The 20,104-nt window shown below is 35.3% G+C and overlaps 1 protein-coding gene across 1 annotated transcript in view; it reads right to left on the bottom strand.

Annotated features, from left to right (window-relative positions):
* DNAH6 (dynein axonemal heavy chain 6) overlaps positions 1 to 20,104 on the bottom strand; it is a 233,817-nt gene that overhangs the window by 208,004 nt on the left and 5,709 nt on the right. The window contains exons 3-4 of the mRNA XM_025994437.2: positions 14,764 to 14,940; positions 11,211 to 11,473 (exon numbers count right to left, since the gene is read on the bottom strand). Of these exons, the coding sequence (XP_025850222.2) occupies positions 11,211 to 11,473; positions 14,764 to 14,940 (440 nt within the window). The remainder of the gene's footprint in view (positions 1 to 11,210; positions 11,474 to 14,763; positions 14,941 to 20,104) is intronic.

The following is a 20,104-nucleotide window of genomic DNA, read 5'->3' as shown; positions in this document are numbered from 1 at the left end:
CTGAGTCACCCAAGTGCTCCTAGAATTCATTTTTAGTTACCTGTAATGCATATATAATTTACAAATCAGGAGGCATTTTTATCATAAGCAATATTGCCTAGAGATAACCAACATTCTACTCTTATGAGGATACCAGTGAAACCGAACTTCACAGTTAAGATCAGATTCTCAGGCAAAGAAAATTGCTCTACAGTCCTCTAGAGTAACGCTTCTCAAGCCACAAATGTTCCAACATACCCATACAATGGTAACATTCTATAAGGAAAATTGGTGAAGATATTAATTATAAATTTCTTTATATTCATTACAATTTATTTACTTTATAATAAGAAAAATAACCTACAAGACATTCAGGGAAATATTCAATATTGAATTTGATAAAACTTCCAGATAAAGCCTAGCTCATAAGCAACCACAGCTGTGATCATACCTCTTTTGAAGTAGCCACCTGAATTTTTAATCAATTCATGATGGTCTGTTCAACTTCTTCACAGTCACCACTACTAAGAAACTTTGTTTATAGAAATAGGAGACAATAAATGGCAGATGATTTATTGCTTTGTCTCTTATGGTTGGAAACCTCCTTTTCCATTAACCAGTATTTGGATAATTCATTCTCTTGAAATTATAAACCAACGGTACCACCATTCTTTAATTCTAATAGCTATCACTTTTCACCCTTTGATAAACGCAGTGTTAAAATTTGTTGTGAAATGCAAACTGATTTAAAATCCAAATGTTTCCACATCAAGTATTTCAGAAACAATGGTGAAGCTTTCTCTGAAACAGACATTACTCTGTTTGACTTTAGGTTTCTTTAGGTGTAAATCTGTTACAATTACTAAAATCAAAGAGAAGCATTTTAAATATCATTTTTCCAAAGCTGAATTCCAAGGTGTTTTGAATTCTTAATCTTTGTTGTCAGTACATGTTGACACACTTTCAGCCAGGTCCCATAATTTTTTATGAAATTCATTCAGGTGCTCAAATGTCAATTAACTAATCCAGTTGTGAAACCAACTATTCATTAAATCTGCACAGTTATTTGCAATATATTCTCTAATTCTTGACACAACGTTTCCTTTGGATTACTGATGCACTTAAATCTGAAACAACAAAAAGTAGTAATCTGCTCATATTTTTTGTTATGTCTTGGACTTTATTGTAGTCACAATTTTGATAATATTTAATTTGGAATTAAATTAATAACTGCAGGGAAACATTTACATATGGGAGTTCCTTTGCAAGTAAAAAAATGTATTAGTTGAATGTAGGATTGTCAGAATAAACTCTAGATGTAATATTTATTTTTAAGAACTATTTCCATAATGTCTCATTTGCCTTAAATATTTCATTGCCAGTAGTTTTTTCCCCCTCCTCACAACAAAGTTCTTCCAAACATTTCACTTCAGTGATCCAAAATAGTGCATTTATCAAGCAGTTACTAGTAACCATACTTTCATCGATATTCAATAAAACTCTCTTTTCTGCAATAAAATTTTAATAATGTCCTGGAATGTGTTATTCTCTGTTCTCTGATTTGTTGATCTACTAGTAGTAGTACTGATAAATTTCCTTTGCTTTTCTAGTAACAAATGGAATGGAAAAATGTCCACACAGGCTGGTAAAATTGCAATTCTGCAATAGTGAGTTTTTCTGACATTAGATACTATGTGTTCTTATATTTCTAGCTTCTTAAGCTTATTGATGAGATATTAATCTTAAAACAGAATTTGGTTTCATATTTTGTTCTTCACTATGCCTTAAAAAGTTTAAATCCTTTTCTGTGTATGGTGGATATCTTTTGGTAAGGTATTGATATAGCTTTCTTGGAACTATGGATTTATTTGATCACATTTCCATATAAATAAGGTATTTAGGCAAAGTATAGGAACATTGCTGTGATTCACAAATCCAAGTTTGAGATACTTTTAATTATGTTGCCTAATTTATAATCTTTTTTTTCAACCACAGTATTTATCTTATAGCTCTAGTAATTTTCTAACTCTAGTAATAAACTGTCAAAGAAGACATAAATACATGGAAATAGTCCATGCTCATGGATTGGTAGAATTAATATTGTTAAAATGTCCATACTACTCAAAGCATTGTACAGATTCAGTATAATCCATATTAAAATTCTAAATACATTCTTCACAGAAATAGAACAAACAATACTAAAATTTGTAAGAAATCATAAAAGAACCCAGATAGCCCAAGTATTCTGAGACAGAACAAAGCTGGAGATATCATGCCCCTTGATTCCAAATGATATTACAAAGCTAACCTAATCAAACCAGTATGGTATTGGCATAAAAAGAGACACATGGATCAAGAGAATAGAATAAGGAGCCCAGAAATGAAATGAACCCCTGCATATATGGTCAATTACTTTATGACAAAGGAGCCAAGAATATACTATGGGGAAAGAACAGAATATTCAAGTAATAGTGATGAGAAAACTGGACAGCCACATGCAAAAGAATGAAACCGAACCACCATCTAACACCATACACAAAACTAAATAAAAATGGATTAAAGACTTGAACATGAAGCCTGAAACCATAAAACTCCTAGAAGAAAACATAGAAGACCAGTTTTCAAGAAGAAAACTCCTTGAGATTGATCTTGGCGATTTCTTGGATTTGACGCCAAAGGCATAGGCAACAAAGCTAAAATAAACAAGTAAGACTACATCAAATTAAAGAGATTCTCCAAAGTAAAGGAAATCATCAAAATGAAAAGGCAATCTACTGAAAGGGAGAAGATACCTGCAAATCATATATCTGATAAAGCATTATATCCAAAATATATTAGGAACTCATATAACTCAGTAACAAAAAAAAAACCCCAAACAATCCAATTAAAAAATGGGCAGAGCTTTGAAAGAATTAATAAGATAGATAAACCATTAGCCAGCCTTATTAAAGAAGAGGGAAAAGACTCAAATTAATAAAATCATGAATGAGAAAGGAGAGATCACCACCAATACCAAGAAAATACAAACGATCTTAAACTTATGAGCAGCTATACACCAATAAATTAGGCAATCTAGAAGAAATGGACGCATTTCTGGAAAACCACAAACTACCAAAACTGGAACAGGAAGAAACAGAAAACCTGAACAGGCCAATAACCAGGGAGGAAATTGAAGCAGTCATCAAAAACCTCCCAAGACACAAAAGTCCAGGGCCAGATGGCTTCCCTGGGGAATTCTATCAAACATTTAAAGAAGAAACCATACCTATTCTACTAAAGCTGTTCAGAAAGATAGAAAGAGATGGAGTACTTCCAAACTCGTTCTATGAGGCCAGCATCACCTTAATTCCAAAACCAGACAAAGACCCCGCCAAAAAGGAGAATTATAGACCAATATCCCTGATGAACACAGATGTAAAAATTCTCAACAACATACTAGCCAATAGGATCCAACAATACATTAAGATTATTCATTATACCAAGTGGGTTTTATCCCTGGGATGCAAGGCTGCTTCAACACTCGTAAAGCAATCAATGTGATTCATCATATCAGCAAGAGAAAAACCAAGAACCATATGATCCTCTCATTAGATGCAGAGAAAGCATTTGACAAAATACAGCATCCATTCCTGATCAAAATTCTTCAGAGTGTAGGGATAGAAGGAACATTCCTTAACATCTTAAAAGCCATCTACAAAAAGCCCACAGCAAATATCATTTTCAATGGGGAAGCACTGGGAGCCTTTCCCCTAAGATCAGGAACAAGACAGGGATGTCCACTCTCATCACTGCTATTCAATATAGTACTGGAAGTCCTCGCCTCAGCAATCAGACAACAAAAAGACATTAAAGGCATTCAAATTGACAAAGAAAAAGTCAAACTCTCCCTCTTCGCCGATGACATGATACTCAACATAGAAAACCCAAAAGCCTCCACCCCAAGATTGCTAGAACTCATACAGCAATTTGGTAGCGTGGCAGGATACAAAATCAATGCCCAGAAATCAATGGCATTTCTATACACTAACAATGAGACTGAAGAAAGAGAAATTAAGGAGTCAATCCCATTTACAATTGCACCCAAAAGCATAAGATACCTAGGAATAAATCTAACCAAAGAGGTAAAGGATCTATACCCTAAAAACTACAAAACACTTCTGAAAGAAATTGAGGAAGACACAAAGAGATGGAAAAATATTCCATGCTCATGGATTGGCAGAATTAATATTGTGAAAATGTCAATGTTACCCAGGGAAATTTACCCATTTAATGCAATCCCTATCAAAATACCTTCTTCAGAGAGTTGGAACAAATCATCTTAAGATTGGTGTGGAACAGAAAAGACCCCAAATAGCCAGGGGAATTTTAAAAAAGAAAACCATAGCTGGGGGCATCACAATGTCAGATTTCAGGTTGTATTACAAAGCTGTGGTCATCAAGACAGTGTGGTACTGGCACAAAAACAGACACATAGATCAATGGAACAGAATAGAGAATCCAGAAATGGACCCTGAACTGTGTGGTCAACTAATATTCGATAAAGGAGGAAAGACTATCCATTGGAAGAAAGACAGTCTCTTCAATAAATGGTGTTGGGAAAATTGGACATCCACATCCAGAAGAATGAAACTGGACCACTCTCTTTCACCATACACAAAGATAAACTCAAAATGGATGAGAGATCAAAATGTGAGACAAGATTCCATCAAAATCCTAGAGGAGAACACAGGCAACACCCTTTTTGAACTTGGCCATAGTAACTTCTCGCAAGATACATCCACAAAGGCAAAAGAAACAAAAGCAAAAATGAACTATTGCGACTTCATCAAGATAAGAAGCTTTTGCACAGCAAAGGATACAGTCAACAAAACTAAAAGACAACCTACAGAATGGGAGAAGATATTTGCAAATGACATATCAGATAAAGGGCTAGTTTCCAAAATCTATAAAGAACTTATTAAACTCAACACCAAAGAAACAAACAATCCAATCATGAAATGGGCAAAAGACATGAACAGAAATCTCACAGAGGAAGACATCGACATGGCCAACATGCACATGAGAAAATGCTCCGCATCACTTGCCATCAGGAAAATACAAATCAAAACCACAATGAGATACCACCTCACACCAGTGAGAATGGGGAAAATTAACAAGGCAGGAAACAACAAATGTTGTAGAGGATGCGGAGAAAAGGGAACCCTCTTACACTGTTGGTGGGAATGTGAACTGGTGCAGCCACTCTGGAAAACTGTGTGGAGGTTCCTCAAAGAGTTAAAATAGACCTGCCCTACGACCCAGCAATTGCACTGTTGGGGATTTACCCCAAAGATTCAGATGCAATGAAACGCCGGGACACCTGCACCCCGATGTTTCTAGCAGCAATGTCCACAATAGCCAAACTGTGGAAGGAGCCTCGGTGTCCATCAAAAGATGAATGGATAAAGAAGATGTGGTTTATGTATACAATGGAATATTACTCAGCAATTAGAAATGACAAATACCCACCATTTGCTTCAACGTGGATGGAACTGGAGGGTATTATGCTGAGTGCAGTAAGTCAATCGGAGAAGAACAAACAGTGTATGTTCTCATTCATTTGGGGAATATAAATAATAGTGAAAGGGAATATAAAGGAAGGGAGAAGAAATGTGTGGGAAATATCAGGAAGGGAGACAGAACATGAAGACTCCTAACTCTGGGAAACGAACTAGGGGTGGTGGAAGGGGAGGAGGGCGGGGGGTGGGGGGGAATGGGTGATGGGCAGTGAGGGGGACACTTGACGGGATGAGCACTGGGTGTTTTTCTGTATGTTGGTAAATTGAACACCAATAAAACTTAATTTATTAAAAAAAAAGAAGAATAAAAAAAAAAGGAACAAGATAGGGATGTCCACTCTCATCACTGCTATTCAACATAGTACTAGAAGTCCTAGCCTCAGCAATCAGACAACAAAAAGACATTAAAGGCATTCAAATTGACAAAGAAGAAGTCACTCTCCCTCCTCGCAGATGACAAGATACTGTACATAGAAAACCCAAAAGACTCCACCCCAAGATTGCTAGAACTCATACAGCAATTTGGCAGCGTGGCAGGATACAAAATCAATGCCCAGAAGTCAGTGACATTTCTATACACTAACAATGACACTGAAGAAAGAGAAATTAAGGAGTCAATCCCATTTACAATTGCACCCAAAAGCATAAGATACCTAGGAATAAATCTAACCAAAGAGGTAAAGGATCTATACCCTAAAAACTACAAAACACTTCTGAAAGAAATTGAGGACACAAAGAGATGGAAAAATATTCCATGCTCGTGGCTTGGCAGAATTAATATTGTGAAAATGTCAATGTTACCCAGGGAAATTTACCCATTTAATGCAATCCCTATCAAAATACCTTCTTCAGAGAGTTGGAACAAATCATCTTAAGATTGGTGTGGAACAGAAAAGACCCCGAATAGCCAGGGGAATATTAAAAAAGAAACCAGAGCTGGGGGCATCACAATGCCAGATTTCAGGTTGTACTACAAAGCTGTGGTCATCAAGACAGTGTGGTACTGGCACAAAAACAGACACATAGATCAATGGAACAGAATAGAGAACCCAGAAGTGGACCCTCAACTTTATGGTCAACTAATATTTGACAAAGCAGGAAAGACTATCTGCTGGAAAAAAGACAGTCTCTTCAATAAATGGTGCTGGGAAAATTGGACATCCACATGCAGAAGAATGAAACTAGACCACTCTCTTTCACCATACACAAAGATAAACTCAAAATGGATGAAAGATCTAAATGTGAGACAAGATTCCATCAAAATCCTAGAGGAGAACACAGGCAACACCCTTTCTGAACTCGGCCACAGCAACTTCTTGCAAGATACATCCACGAAGGCAAAAGAAACAAAAACAAAAATGGATTATTGGAACTTCATCAAGATATGAAGCTTCTGCACAGCAAAAGAAACAGTCAACAAAACTAAAAGACAACTTACAGAATGGGAGAAGATATTTGCAAATGACGTATCAGATAAAGGGCTAGTTTCCAAGATCTATAAAGAACTTATTAAACTCTACAGCAAAGAAACAAACAATCCAATCATGAAATGGGCAAAAGACATGAACAGAAATCTCACAGAGGAAGACATAGACATGGCCAACAAGCACATGAGAAAATGCTCCGCATCACTGGCCATCAGGGAAATACAAATCAAAACCACAATGAGATACCACCTCACACCAGTGAGAATGGGGAAAATTAACAAGACAGGAAACAACAAATGTTGGAGAGGATGTGGAGAAAGGGGAACCCTCTTGCATGTTGGTGGGAATGTGAACTGGTACAGCCACTCTGGAAAACTGTGTGGAGGTTCCTCAAAGAGTTAAAAATAGATCTGTCCTACGACCCAGCAATTACACTGCTGGGGATTTACCCCAAAGATACAGATGCAGTGAAACGCCGGGATACCTGCACCCCAGTGTTTATAGCAGCAATGTCCACAATAGCCAAACAGTGGAAGGAGCCTCGGTGTCCATCGAAAGATGAATGGATAAAGAAGATATGGTATATGTATACAATGGAATATTACTCAGCCATTAGAAATGACAAATACCCACTATTTGCTTCGGCGTGGAGGGACCTGGAGGGTATTATGCTGAGTGAAATAAGTCAATCGGAAAAGGACAAACATTATATGGTCTCATTCGTTTGGTGAATATAAAAATTAGTGAAAGGGAATAGAGGGAAAGGAGAGAAAATGAGTGAAAACATCAGTGAGGGTGACAAAACATGAGAGACACCTAACTCTGGGAAATGAACAAGGAGTAGTGGGAGGGAAAGTGGGCGGGGGGTTGGGGTGACTGGGTGATGGGCACTGAGGGGGGCACTTGGCGGGATGAGCACTGGGTGTTATGCTATATGTTGGTAAATTGAACTCCAATAAAAAAATTTTTAATGGGCAGAGGATCTGTATAGATGTTTTTCCAAAGAAGACATACAGATGGACAGCAGGCACATGAAAATATGTTCAACATCATTCATCATCGGGGAAATGCAAAGCAAACCACAATGAGATATCATCTGACACCTGTAAGAATGGCTATTATCAAAGAGACAAGAAATAATAGGTGTTGGCAAGGATGTGGAGAAAAGAGGACTCTCTTGCACTGTTGGTAGGAATGTAAATTGGTGCAAGTATTATAGAAAACAATATGAAGTTTCCTCAAAAAATTAAAAAGAGAGGTACAGATGATCTAGCAATTCCACTATGGGGTATCTATCCAAAGGAAACAAAAACACTAATTCAGAAAGATATATGTGCCCTTATGTTAAGTGCAGCATTACTTACAATAGCCAAGATATGAAAGCAACCCCAAGTGTTCATTAAAAAAGATAAAGAAGATGTGATATATATATATATTCCATTATATGTATACTACTCAGATATAAAAAAGAATGAAATATTGCCACTTGCAACAATATGAATGCAAGTCACATGAGGGCATGTGACTTAACTATTTTGTGACTCATTTGTAAAATAGAAATAATAATTGTGTCTATCTTATAGTATTTTGTGAGGGTTAAATGATTTAATATGTACAAATACTTTGCCTAGAACATAGTAAACACCAATAAATTATTTTTATGATATGTAAAATATGGTGATTCACTTTGGTGTGCTCTCAAAATGGGTATATAATCCAACTCTCTAGCCGACAGTCTTCCCCTATACCTCATGGCTACCCTTCAGTTACAATCACTCTTGTTCAAGGTCTAATTCCTAACAAAACAGGATTGCTTTGTCTTGATCAATTCTATTCTCTGTTCTCTGTGCTCTTCAGGATCTCCCTAGTTCTTGATCCTTTACATAGTTTCCTTTTTACTTGCACCAGAGCTGACCAAAGTCACCACTATGCCCCTTTCCTGGGCAAGATAACCTGCAGCATATAGCTATGGACTTACTCAGATTGGTATTCCAACATATTTAGAGATCTCCTTGAATTTTATTCCTAACAAAATTTTTAAACCTAAAACATAGCACTAAGCTGATATTTTAGAATAAACTGGACAAATGGAACTATTTTTTCACTTGGATCGTGATAGAGATTATTCATTATAGAACTGCACATTTGATGGATTGAAAAACATGCGCTGGAAAAACAGGCAAAGACATTATATTTTATCACATTACTTTTTAAAGGAGTTTAGTTTAACATGTCATCATCTTGTTGACTCAGAATTTCCTATTTTTAACTTCCAATTAAGCTGCTTCCAAGTTTGTTGCACCCAAATGGTTGCCTTTTCATAAGGTGTAGAGTATTTGGAATTCAGGCCAGAGAGAAAAAGTGAACATTAATCCTAAAACATAATAAAATAATCTATGATTCCAACTCTATCTTCTTAAATGAGACCTTGCACATTACCATCAAGCATTACTACTATCAGTTCCCCAAGTAGAAGTGTTCATTAACCTAGAAAAACCATTAATTTCCTGAATTGGGCAAAAGCACAGTTTCCATATTCATCTTTTATACTTTGTCTTATGCTAGTAAATAGATGAGACTCATTTTACATTTGGCAAAATTTGACTCCTCTCATAATGGGGAATGGATATCAGAAATGACACTCCTTGATATCTGAGTTATTAGATGATTTCTTTAAATAAAAGAGAGCTATGAAAACATTTCACATATTAATCAAGAAGTATTAAAAATCAGGAAATAAACCATTTTTTGCTGATTAGTCTTGGGATATTAGTATTCACTTTCCCATTGTCTGGAATGTTCTTTCCCTGCCAGCACATCATTCACTCCTTCTCTTTCCAGTCCTTATTCAAATGGCAGCTTGTCAATGAGGCCCACCCTGACATTCCAGTTAACTCACAACTTCCCCAGAACTCCCAATCTCTTTCACTCTACTGTATTTTTTTCTTTAATACTTACCACCATCTAGAATTCTCTATAATTTACTCAGGTATTGTGTTTATCATTGTCTCCTTCTAAAATATAAGCTCCATGAGGGCAGCAATTTTGATCTGGATGGTTGAATAATATCTCTAGTACCTAGAACCGTTCATGCTACAGAGTCAGTATTCAGTACATTTTGTTGAATTCTTATAAGCATCTCTGTTCTTTCTTCAAATTATTTCTCACTCTAATTAATCTCTTCTGGATTTAAAATAAATCATTTAAAACTTTGATTAAAATGTTTTTCTTCTTTTCCTCTTTTTTTCCCAGAAGGAGAACTGTCTTCATTGTTACCTCACTCAGTCAAAACTGCAGTGCTGCATAAGGGAGAATAAGAGAATTCTTGGGAGCTCCTTTTATCTTTCCATGCAGCAGAGAATGGGAAGGTAGCTCCAAGAATTTGGTGGTAAAGCTACACTACTATCATCTTCCAGGAAAGACTGCCTCAACAACTGTTGTCATCTGAACTAAACAACAATGGAGGAAAGTCAGTATCATCTTTAAATTCTACTACCTGTTGTGCTGAACTTTATTTTTTTTAATTTTATTTATTTATTCATGAGAAACAGAGAGAGAGAGAGAGAGAGAGAGAGAATGAGAGAAAGAGGCGGAGGGAGAAGCAGGCTCCATGCACGTAGCCCGACGTGGGACTCGATCCCGGGTCTCCAGGATTACGCCCTGGGCTGAAGGCGGCGCTAAACCGCTGAGCCACCCGGGCTGCCCTGTGCTGAACTTTAAAGCAATTCAGAGACTCATATTTATATGATTCTTCTAATTATTTCAATAACAAATGTGTGTTTAGTAATAATAAAGAGTATATGTGTGTGTTATTAATCTATATAAATACCTTAAGTGATCAAACTCCTTTTATTTTTTTAAAAAAATCCTTATCTCTCTACTAAGAAAAGTTGAAATAACACGTAAATCAAATCATGTACTTGCTTTTTACACATTGCCATCTTTTCTCAGTAATCACAAAATATCAAAATTATCTTTGGAATACTGATTAAAAATAGATGGCATTATATAATATAAACATAGAAGCACAACAATGCACACTACTCTGTAGAATAATGTCTACAAGTAAAGGAAAGCTAAATAGAAAAAATAAATAACATTGTTGTGATTAAGATTCATTTGTCATTGGAGGATAATAAAAATCATATTTGACATTTATCATTAATATCCAGGCAATTATGGATAATTTGCAATCTTAAATGAAACTTTCACTGTTGAATACATTGTTTCATAAAAGAGAACTCACTTGAGATTATATGTATCATATTCAATGGAAGACCTTGGCACTGCAGGGATCATATAAAGAAATCCAAGATGTTCATTTTCTCGTATTATTTTAATGATTTGCAAGGGATTATGAATGTTGGCTTTAATGACTTCTTCCCGGTCGTGGAAACTGTACTTAGGGAACGCTGAGGAACTAGTTCCATAGAGTCCTCTTCTTCCAATACTGGTACGTGACAGTTTAGGAGGAGAAGGAGCAAACATCTCAGCAATGGGCCGCTGGGTCTAAACAAAGCCAATTTTAAAAAATATGAGTGTTTGCAAAAAACAAAGGATAAAAAAAGACAAACTGTTAGCCTCAAGCACCAATTACCGTACTGCTTAAGATATTTGGGCTCAAAGGTAAACATTTTTGAACTGAGAAATTCAAATTATTGTAAGGCAGGGATGTATTCCTTCCCAGTCCTCGTTATCCAGGCGTCCATCCCCTTCCACAGACCCCCTAGCATCGCTCCCATTGCCACCTCCTCTCTAACTCAGAGTTTATTACAGCAAAATACTACCAGCTCTCTGGTGTTCTCAGGAGCCCAGCACTCTTCCCGCTCAATTGCTTTGCATCTATCTTGACTGTGGCCTCTCCCCCTTCAGCCTCCCCACCTGATTCTGACAATCTTCATGCTTTTCAGTGAGTGAAATTCCTAAACAGCTGTTATCCCAGCTGATAATAAACTTCTTAATGTATGTAAGTGGTGGTTATGTTGAGTATTGAGCACCATTATATGATACCAGCCTGGGAGAAGCATATAGATGACAAACTCATGATTGCCTGTTCTGTAGGCATGTGAATGACCTAAGTGTTCTGTTAAAATGTACATTCTATGTCAGTTTGGAGTGGAGCCTGAAATCCCACATTTCTAAGCTGCTCCCGGGAGCTGTGGATGCTGTGGACCACCACTGGAACCTCAGAGCTAAGTCCTCACCACATCCACACACATGAGCTTCACTCTAATCCCCCAGTTCCACCATCTGTGCTCTCAGGGCCATTCACCCCTTGTTCCTCCACCAACAAACTCTGGGGCAGCATCACACACACACATCATGCTCCTGTGGAGGACGTGGATAACCATGTTTCAGGAATTTGACACTAACTCCAAGGGTCATCACCTGATCTCTCTGGCAGCAGAAGGGTAACTGGCATGAAGACAAAAGAATCACCATTGCAGGCCCACTATGTTGAATAACTGATGTAAATATATAAATGATACCTTTATTGCCTATTAGCAAAACTAGTAGAGGCTGCCATTTCTACAAGAGATTGATTCCCACAAGCTCCCCAGAAGGTTTGTACTGACAGATCCCGTCATTCTCCATCTCTGATTAAATATACCCTGTTGAATAGGAATTTCAGATGAAAATCTTGGAAGGTTTAGAGCTGAAGAAAATATATCTTTGAATTTAAAAGATATGATGTGCTTCTTTTACCTAATGTCCAGGAACAGCAGCAACAACACTGTTTTCTTATGTAAAAGAAAACCGAGATATCTCCAAACCAGAGAAAATACACAATGCTTTGTCCCAATGTTTCAACAAGGGCTATAGTCAACTTGAATATTTTCATGAGACTAGAGTATTACTATTTAACAGAAAATGAATGTATTTTCTTTATTATATCCTTCAAAAAGTTTTACTGCCTTCTAAGTACAAGATTTCTTCAACAATAGGCTTATATATTTTCATCTGAGTACTTATTTCCAATTATGTAACTCAATGCAAAGATGAGATTCAATTTAAACAGCCACACAAGTTCAGATTTTGAGAGGGTGGGGGAAAGAGAACAAAGGAAGTATGTATGTATGTAAGTATGTATTTAAAGATTTTATTTATTTGAGAGAGAGAGAGAGAGAGCAGGTGCACTGGAGCAAGCACACAAGTGGGGAAGTGGCAGAAGGAGAGGGAGAAGCAGACTCCCCTGCTGAGCAGAGAGCCCAGTGCAGGACTGGATCCCAGGACCCTGAGATCATGACCTGAATCCAAGGCAGATGCTTATCTGACTGAGCCACCTAGGTGCCCCAGGAAGCATTTATTTATAAAGTACAGTTCGCCTGTAGTATTCTCTACAACGGATGTTCAGTTCAATTTGTAACCAATCTTCTTTAATTACCAGGAGCAAAGCCCCCAACTGCCTTCTTTTATCTCCCAGGGAATCTTCATTGATACATTTCCATTCTAACTAAACTCATTCTGAGAGATCAATATTCCCCCAAAATGACCCTCTTCTTCTCAGAATAAATACCCTTTCTCCTTTTATATAGAATATCCCCCTTTCTTGCACATTTCCCTTTAACCTCTAACTCATATTGAATTCTTCACTTAGTTACAGCTACAACCAGGCATAACATACAATTTAACATTCCCTTTTAGCCCCTCCCTTCATCCTAGATGTGCACAATTTCATTCCTCTCCTTTAAATTCAAGACCATGATGTCCACTTTATGTCAAATAAACTAATTTATGGGCAATCAGAACTTTCTTGGATCTACTTAAGATAGCTTGTTCTCCTACTTTACAGAAACTAAAATTTCATGCAATTGATCATGTAATATTCTTTGAGGGTGATCTCACCCACACTCACAGTGAACCTCCTTCCACCCAGCTTCTCAAGCCCACTGCTCTCCCACCTGACCTGCCTCATTAACTTGCCATTCATTCCTCCCAGCCCAGTGCTATTCTATTCTCTGCAGTAGCCTTTCTTCCACTGACCCTCCCACTCACCACCAGGTACAAGCATTTCCTTCTGTTCGGTTCACCATAGTTTGTACCTTAAATGACCAACAAGAGCTCTTATCACACCCCACTGGGTTTGAGTGCTCACTTGTCCATCTACCCACTGTCAGATTCTGTAATCTTCGAGGACGAAACCTATCTTCATCTCTTCCTTTATAGTACTCTAGCCCAAAGCCTGAAAGACGCTAGCACTGAAATGTTTAGTCTCAAAGGATCCTTTCAATTAAAAGCTCAGAGAATTCTCAGCTCTACTGGCATTTATTGTGAGTGTGTCCACATTTTCTCCCACTTCTGTTCCTTTGTTTAATTATCTAGAGGTATTTATAGAAAGCCGTGCTCTGGTGATTTCTCCCCAGAGCAACTATTCACTTATTCCTTGCAAGGCAACTTCCCACGCCACAGCTCACCAATCACAGAAGTTGTCTTTCGAGCTGGTTTACTTTCTATTTTATTGCCCTTCACCAAGGTTTTCGAAGATTGTCATTCTGGGTAATAATGATGAAAATTTCATAAAAGGTAAAATAAAATTCAAAACACTAGTATGTCTTCTTTTAATATGCAAGAAAAGATCAGAGGACACTGAATAGATACTGCAAGTTTTCCTTTATGATTTTCCTCTACTGTTTAAATTTTCCTCGAATAAGAACTGAGAAGTACAGTACTCCCCAAATCCACTGTGCAACCTGATAGAAAAATTCTGCAACTATCCTTATGAGTTAAAAGCATGTTAGCAATGCTATAGGGAACTAAAATTAAAGTGGAAGGATCAATTAAATAATTTAATAGTATACCTGTTTTTTCTTCACCAGAGGATCTTCATGCTTAAGAAACTGAACAGATATTTTGGCAGAACTTCTTTCTTCAGTGCTTCCTGGAGGTTTTATGACTCCAGAAGTGATTAACTGAGATCGGTTCTGCTCATATATGTATTCTGGCCTCTTATGATCTTGGTAGACTTTTAGCACTGGCTTTGGGGAATAAAGAGACATGTTAATCTTTTTAATATTAACATGAACCCAACTTATTCTTCACTTTGGACTTATTCCTGTCAGAAATTAATCTCCCTGGGGTAATTTCCTATCCAAGTCACAATCATTATGGTAGTTCTCACCATAGTCTGGACATGGCCTATCACTAAACTAAGACTTTGCAATTTGGTTTCTATTAATTCTGTCCCTTTGTTATCAATGAATACTTCTAGGATATATATATATATAATCCTAAATATATATATATTTATTTATAGGATAAATATATAAGGAATAATATATAAAATAAAGTGCTATATATATATATCTAGGAGTAAGGTTATGACAGAAAAGACTCAGAGGCATGAAATCACATATCTAGTAATTCTGCATTACAAACTCCCACCATTCATCAGAATAAATATTGTGGGAAGGACTGTATAATCCTAACATTCTACCCAAAAGTCATTAATCAATTCCCATAGCCATAACTTCTTGAATATCTAAAAGAAATTGTGACAAAATAAATTTAAAAAAGAAATCATGGCATTATATTAGGCTGATCAAATTGCAGATTAAGGCCATAAAATCCAGCATTCCACATGATACACTAATTCAAGGAATTCACAATAATGGCTTTAAGTTTCTAAGCATTATGATTTTAGCATGATAGCTAATCTCTTACAACTGGAGTGAGAAAAAAAGCTTGGGAGTAAGTAAAGGAAATAGCTATTAAGTTTTCAGTGTGCAAATTACCTTTGGTTTTGGCTAAAAATCTCTCTTGGGCCACTCACTGAAGAAAGGAAAAGACTACAGAGATGGGGGAAGGAAGATCTCAGCTATATAACAGTGTTGAAAATTAACACAGACCAGAATCACAAGGTAAGAAGGGAGAGGAAGGCTTCTGTACAGCAAATGAAACCATCAACAAAATGAGAAGGCAATCTACTAAGTGAGAGACAATATTTGTGAATCATATAATGATAGGGGATTAAGACCCGAAATATGTAGACAACTCCTACGATTCAATAGCAAAAACAAAACAATCCAATTAAAAAATGGGCAGACGATCTGTGTACACATTTTTCCAAAAAAGATATATAGATGGACAGCAAGTATATGAAAAGATGCTCAAGATCATTAATCATCAGAGAAATGCAAACCAAATCCACAATGAGATACCACCTCACACCTGTCAGAATGGCTACTCTGAAAAAGACAAGCAGCAAGTATTGTGAGAATATGGAGAAAAGGGAACCTCCATCAACATTTAATATCATGATTTATATCACTCTATTTTGTATATTCATGACAAAATATTAGTTATATTTTTACTACTTTTGTCTTTTAATCTTCAACTAGCTTTATAAATAAGTGATTAATCCACCACCATTACATTAGATTATTCTGAATATTACTATATATTCACCTTTATCTGTGAGATTTATACTTTCTTTTTTTTTTTTTTGAGATTTATACTTTCATGTTTTTCTGTTACTAAGTATACTAAACCCCTTCATTTCAGCTTAAGGAAGTCCTTTAAAATTAACAAATATGTATATAGAAAAAGAATGCAAATATGGCAAAACACTAATAATTTTTTAATCTAAGTAGATGGTATGTAAATATTCATTTTATTATTATTTCAATTTTCTGTATATTTGAAACTTTTTATAGTAAAATGTTGGGAGAAATTGAATTTTTCAAATAAAGTAGCAAAAATACAAAGAATTAGATAGATTCACATAAACCATAATAGTGACCATCTCCAAGCAAGGAGAGAGGGCATTGAGACTAAAATAGGGCATAAAAGATATTTGAAATGTATCTGTAACACATTCCTTTAAAAATGGATATTGAATCAAACCAAGAAAAATTCAATATTATTAATTTGGGATACACATACTTATTTACTACATTTCTCTTTATAGCTTTTTGCATATTTGAAATTTTCATAATAATAAAATAAAAACAGAGGAAAACTTCTTTTTTTTTTTTTTTTTGGAAAACTTCTTAATATAACTATTTAGCAAAATCAGCAGCAAACCTCAATCACCCTAAATAGTAAAAACCTAAAGCCACTGTGAAAATCAAGAACAAGATCACTATTTTCACTCCCACCTTTATTTTTCAATTCTCAAATTAAAGCATCTGGAACAGAGGCTGGTAAATGTTTTCTGTAAAGGACCAGACGGCAAATATTTTAGGTTTTGTGGGTCATATGGTCTCTGTCACAACTACTCTACCATTGCAGCACCAAAGCAGCCTTAGACAATATGAAAATAACTGGTATCACTGTGATCCAAAAAAACATTATTTACAAAATAGGACTGGATTTGACCCATGGGCCATAGTGACCCATAATTTAAAAAATAAAGTAACTGCTGTAAACACTAGGAAAGAAAGGCAAAGTTATCTATCAATGATATTTATTATATACATTAAAAATAAAAGCCTAATTACTAAAGTAACTATAAGGATTTAAAAGAATATTGGTGAGGTTTCTGGTTACAGAGTAAACACACAAAATCCATTTGCTTTTCTCTGTGTTAAAAGTAAACAAACTGGATCACAATAAAAAACTAAGGTTGAAATATTTAAGAATTTAACGAGAGAAACACAGGACCTTATTTTATATATATATATATATATATATATGTATAATATATAATATATAATATACAAATATAATATATAATTATATAATATATAAAAATATATAAAATAAAGTGCTATATATATATATCAAACTATGAAATCTCATGGAAAATGAAAAACAAGCTCTCTCTCTATATATATGTATGTATATATATATATATATATACATATATATATATATAATCAAACTATAAAATCTCATGGAAAATGAAAAACAAGGGGTACCTGAGTGGCTCAATGGTTGAGAGTCTGCCTTTGGCTCAGGTGGTGATCCTGCAGTCCTGGGATCAAGTCCCACATGAGGCTCCCTGTGAGGGGCCTGCTTCTCCCTCTGCCTATGTCTCTGCCTCTCTTTCTGTATCTCTCATGAGAAATTAAATAAAATCTTAAAAAATAATAGAAAACAAAACCTGCAAAAGTATAAAGAAATGCTAAATGCTAATTGTGGGAAAAATCACATGCTCATCTCAATATATGTTAAAAGGCATTTGGTAAAATTCAACTATTTTTGATAAAAATCTATGATTTTTTTAAAGCTTGTTTATTTATTTAAGTAATCTCTGCACCCAACGTGGGGTTCAAACTCCCGACCCCAAGATCAAGAGTTGCATGCTCTTCTCACTGAGCCAGCCAGGTGCCCATACTTATGAGTTTTTGATAAAAATCTGTTTTTGATAAAACATTAATCAAGAAAGGATAGAGGGCAGCCCTGGTGACTCAGCGGTTTGGCGCTGCCTTCAGCCTAGGGTGTGATCCTGGAGACCCGGAATTGAGTCCCACGTGGGGCTCCCTGCATGGAGCCTACTTCTCCCTCTGCCTGTGTCTCTGCCTCCCTCTATAAATAAATAAAGTCTTTAAATAAAAAAAAAAGAAGGATAGATACTTCCTTTAAAATCTCAATGGCTAATATCATGCTTAAAGGGGAAATACTTAGAAATATTCCTACTAACCTCAGGAGAAAGACAAAAAGTGTCTGCTCTCCCCACTTATTCTACAGGTATTAGCGAGTGCAGTAGTCCAAAGACATAGTATAAAAATAACAATCGGGAAGAAGGTGGCAAAACTGTCATTATTATCAGATGATTTTATTGTTTACCTGAAACACCTAAGAGAATAAACAGAAAACCTAGCACAAAATTAGCATCTAAAAATAAAACCTAAGAAATAAGTAAAAGTCATATGAAGAGGACTTTAAAACACTCATGATGGTCTTGGAGGAAAAAACGAACAAATAAAATTCCATTGTGTTCATAATTTGGAAAATTAATTGTAATAAAAATGTCAATTTTAAATTAATCTATAAATTTAATATGATCCTGACAGGACGTCTTAGAGATTAGACAATCTGGTCCTAAATGTAATACATAAAAATAAATTAAAAAGAATAGCTACAAAAGTCTGGGGGGCAGGGGGAGGGTAGTGATTAATGAAGACCAGCCCTGCCAGATACAAAAATGTTATAAAACTACAATAATTAAAACTGTGTATTCTGGACATGTGAATAGGAAAACAGATCAATGGATCAGAATAGAAAGTCTAGTAACAGATCCCAAAATATAAAAGGGAACTTAGTCTATAATAAAGTTGCTAATTTTAGGGAAATAGTATTATTCAATAAATAATAGTGAAATAATTGGGTAAGTATTAGGAAAAAAGTTAGATCCTTTCATTCATTATACTGGGAAAAGTTCTTAAGAGATCAAGGATTTAAATGTAAAATAACAAAAATAATAAAAATAATCTTAAAGTAACTTTTAAAGAAAAGTTATCTATGACATCACTAGATAACTATACAATTTTGATAAATGTAGAGCCTAAGAATTACATAAAACTCAGAAGACATAAACTCAACTACTTAAAAATTAGGAACTAAAACAAACCTTGAAAATTTTTATCATAATTATCACAGTTAAGGGCTTATTTCCTAATAAATAAAGAGCTCATGCAAATCAGTAAGAAAAATAACAACTATTCAATTAGAAAGTAAGACATGAAGATTCATATATTTCATAGAAAAACAATAACTCCTAAACATATGAAAAGATGTTCAACCGTATTAAAAAAAGGAATTTAAATTAAAACTATTCTGAGATAGCATTTTTATATTACTGACAAATCATTTATTAACCAAAATTATAAATGTAACATGTTTTGAGTTGGCAATCCCATGTCTAGGAAATCCACCTACATATAGAAGCTAACATGTATGAGATGACAAGTGTACAAAATTATTCACTGTAACACTGTTGTCACAAAAATACTATTTTAAAAACCTAATCTATAAATTTAGAGCTTACTAAATAAATTAAGGTGCATTCATCTATGATAGGATATTATGAGCTATAAAGAAAATTGATATAAAGGAACTTTTTGAACTAATATGATCTCCAAGCTATGTATTAAATAAAGAAAGCAAGAGACAGAAAAATTTGTTTGTATGCTAATTTTAGGCTTATACAGTGAATAAATCTCTGAAAGCCTACACAATACAGTCTTATCATTGGAT

The sequence above is a fragment of the Vulpes vulpes genome, chromosome 8 (genome assembly GCF_048418805.1).
Source record: "Vulpes vulpes isolate BD-2025 chromosome 8, VulVul3, whole genome shotgun sequence".
NCBI classification, from domain to species: Eukaryota; Metazoa; Chordata; class Mammalia; order Carnivora; family Canidae; genus Vulpes; species Vulpes vulpes.
Note: the sequence above shows the minus strand (reverse complement) of the source record. Positions and strands in the feature narration are given on the sequence as shown.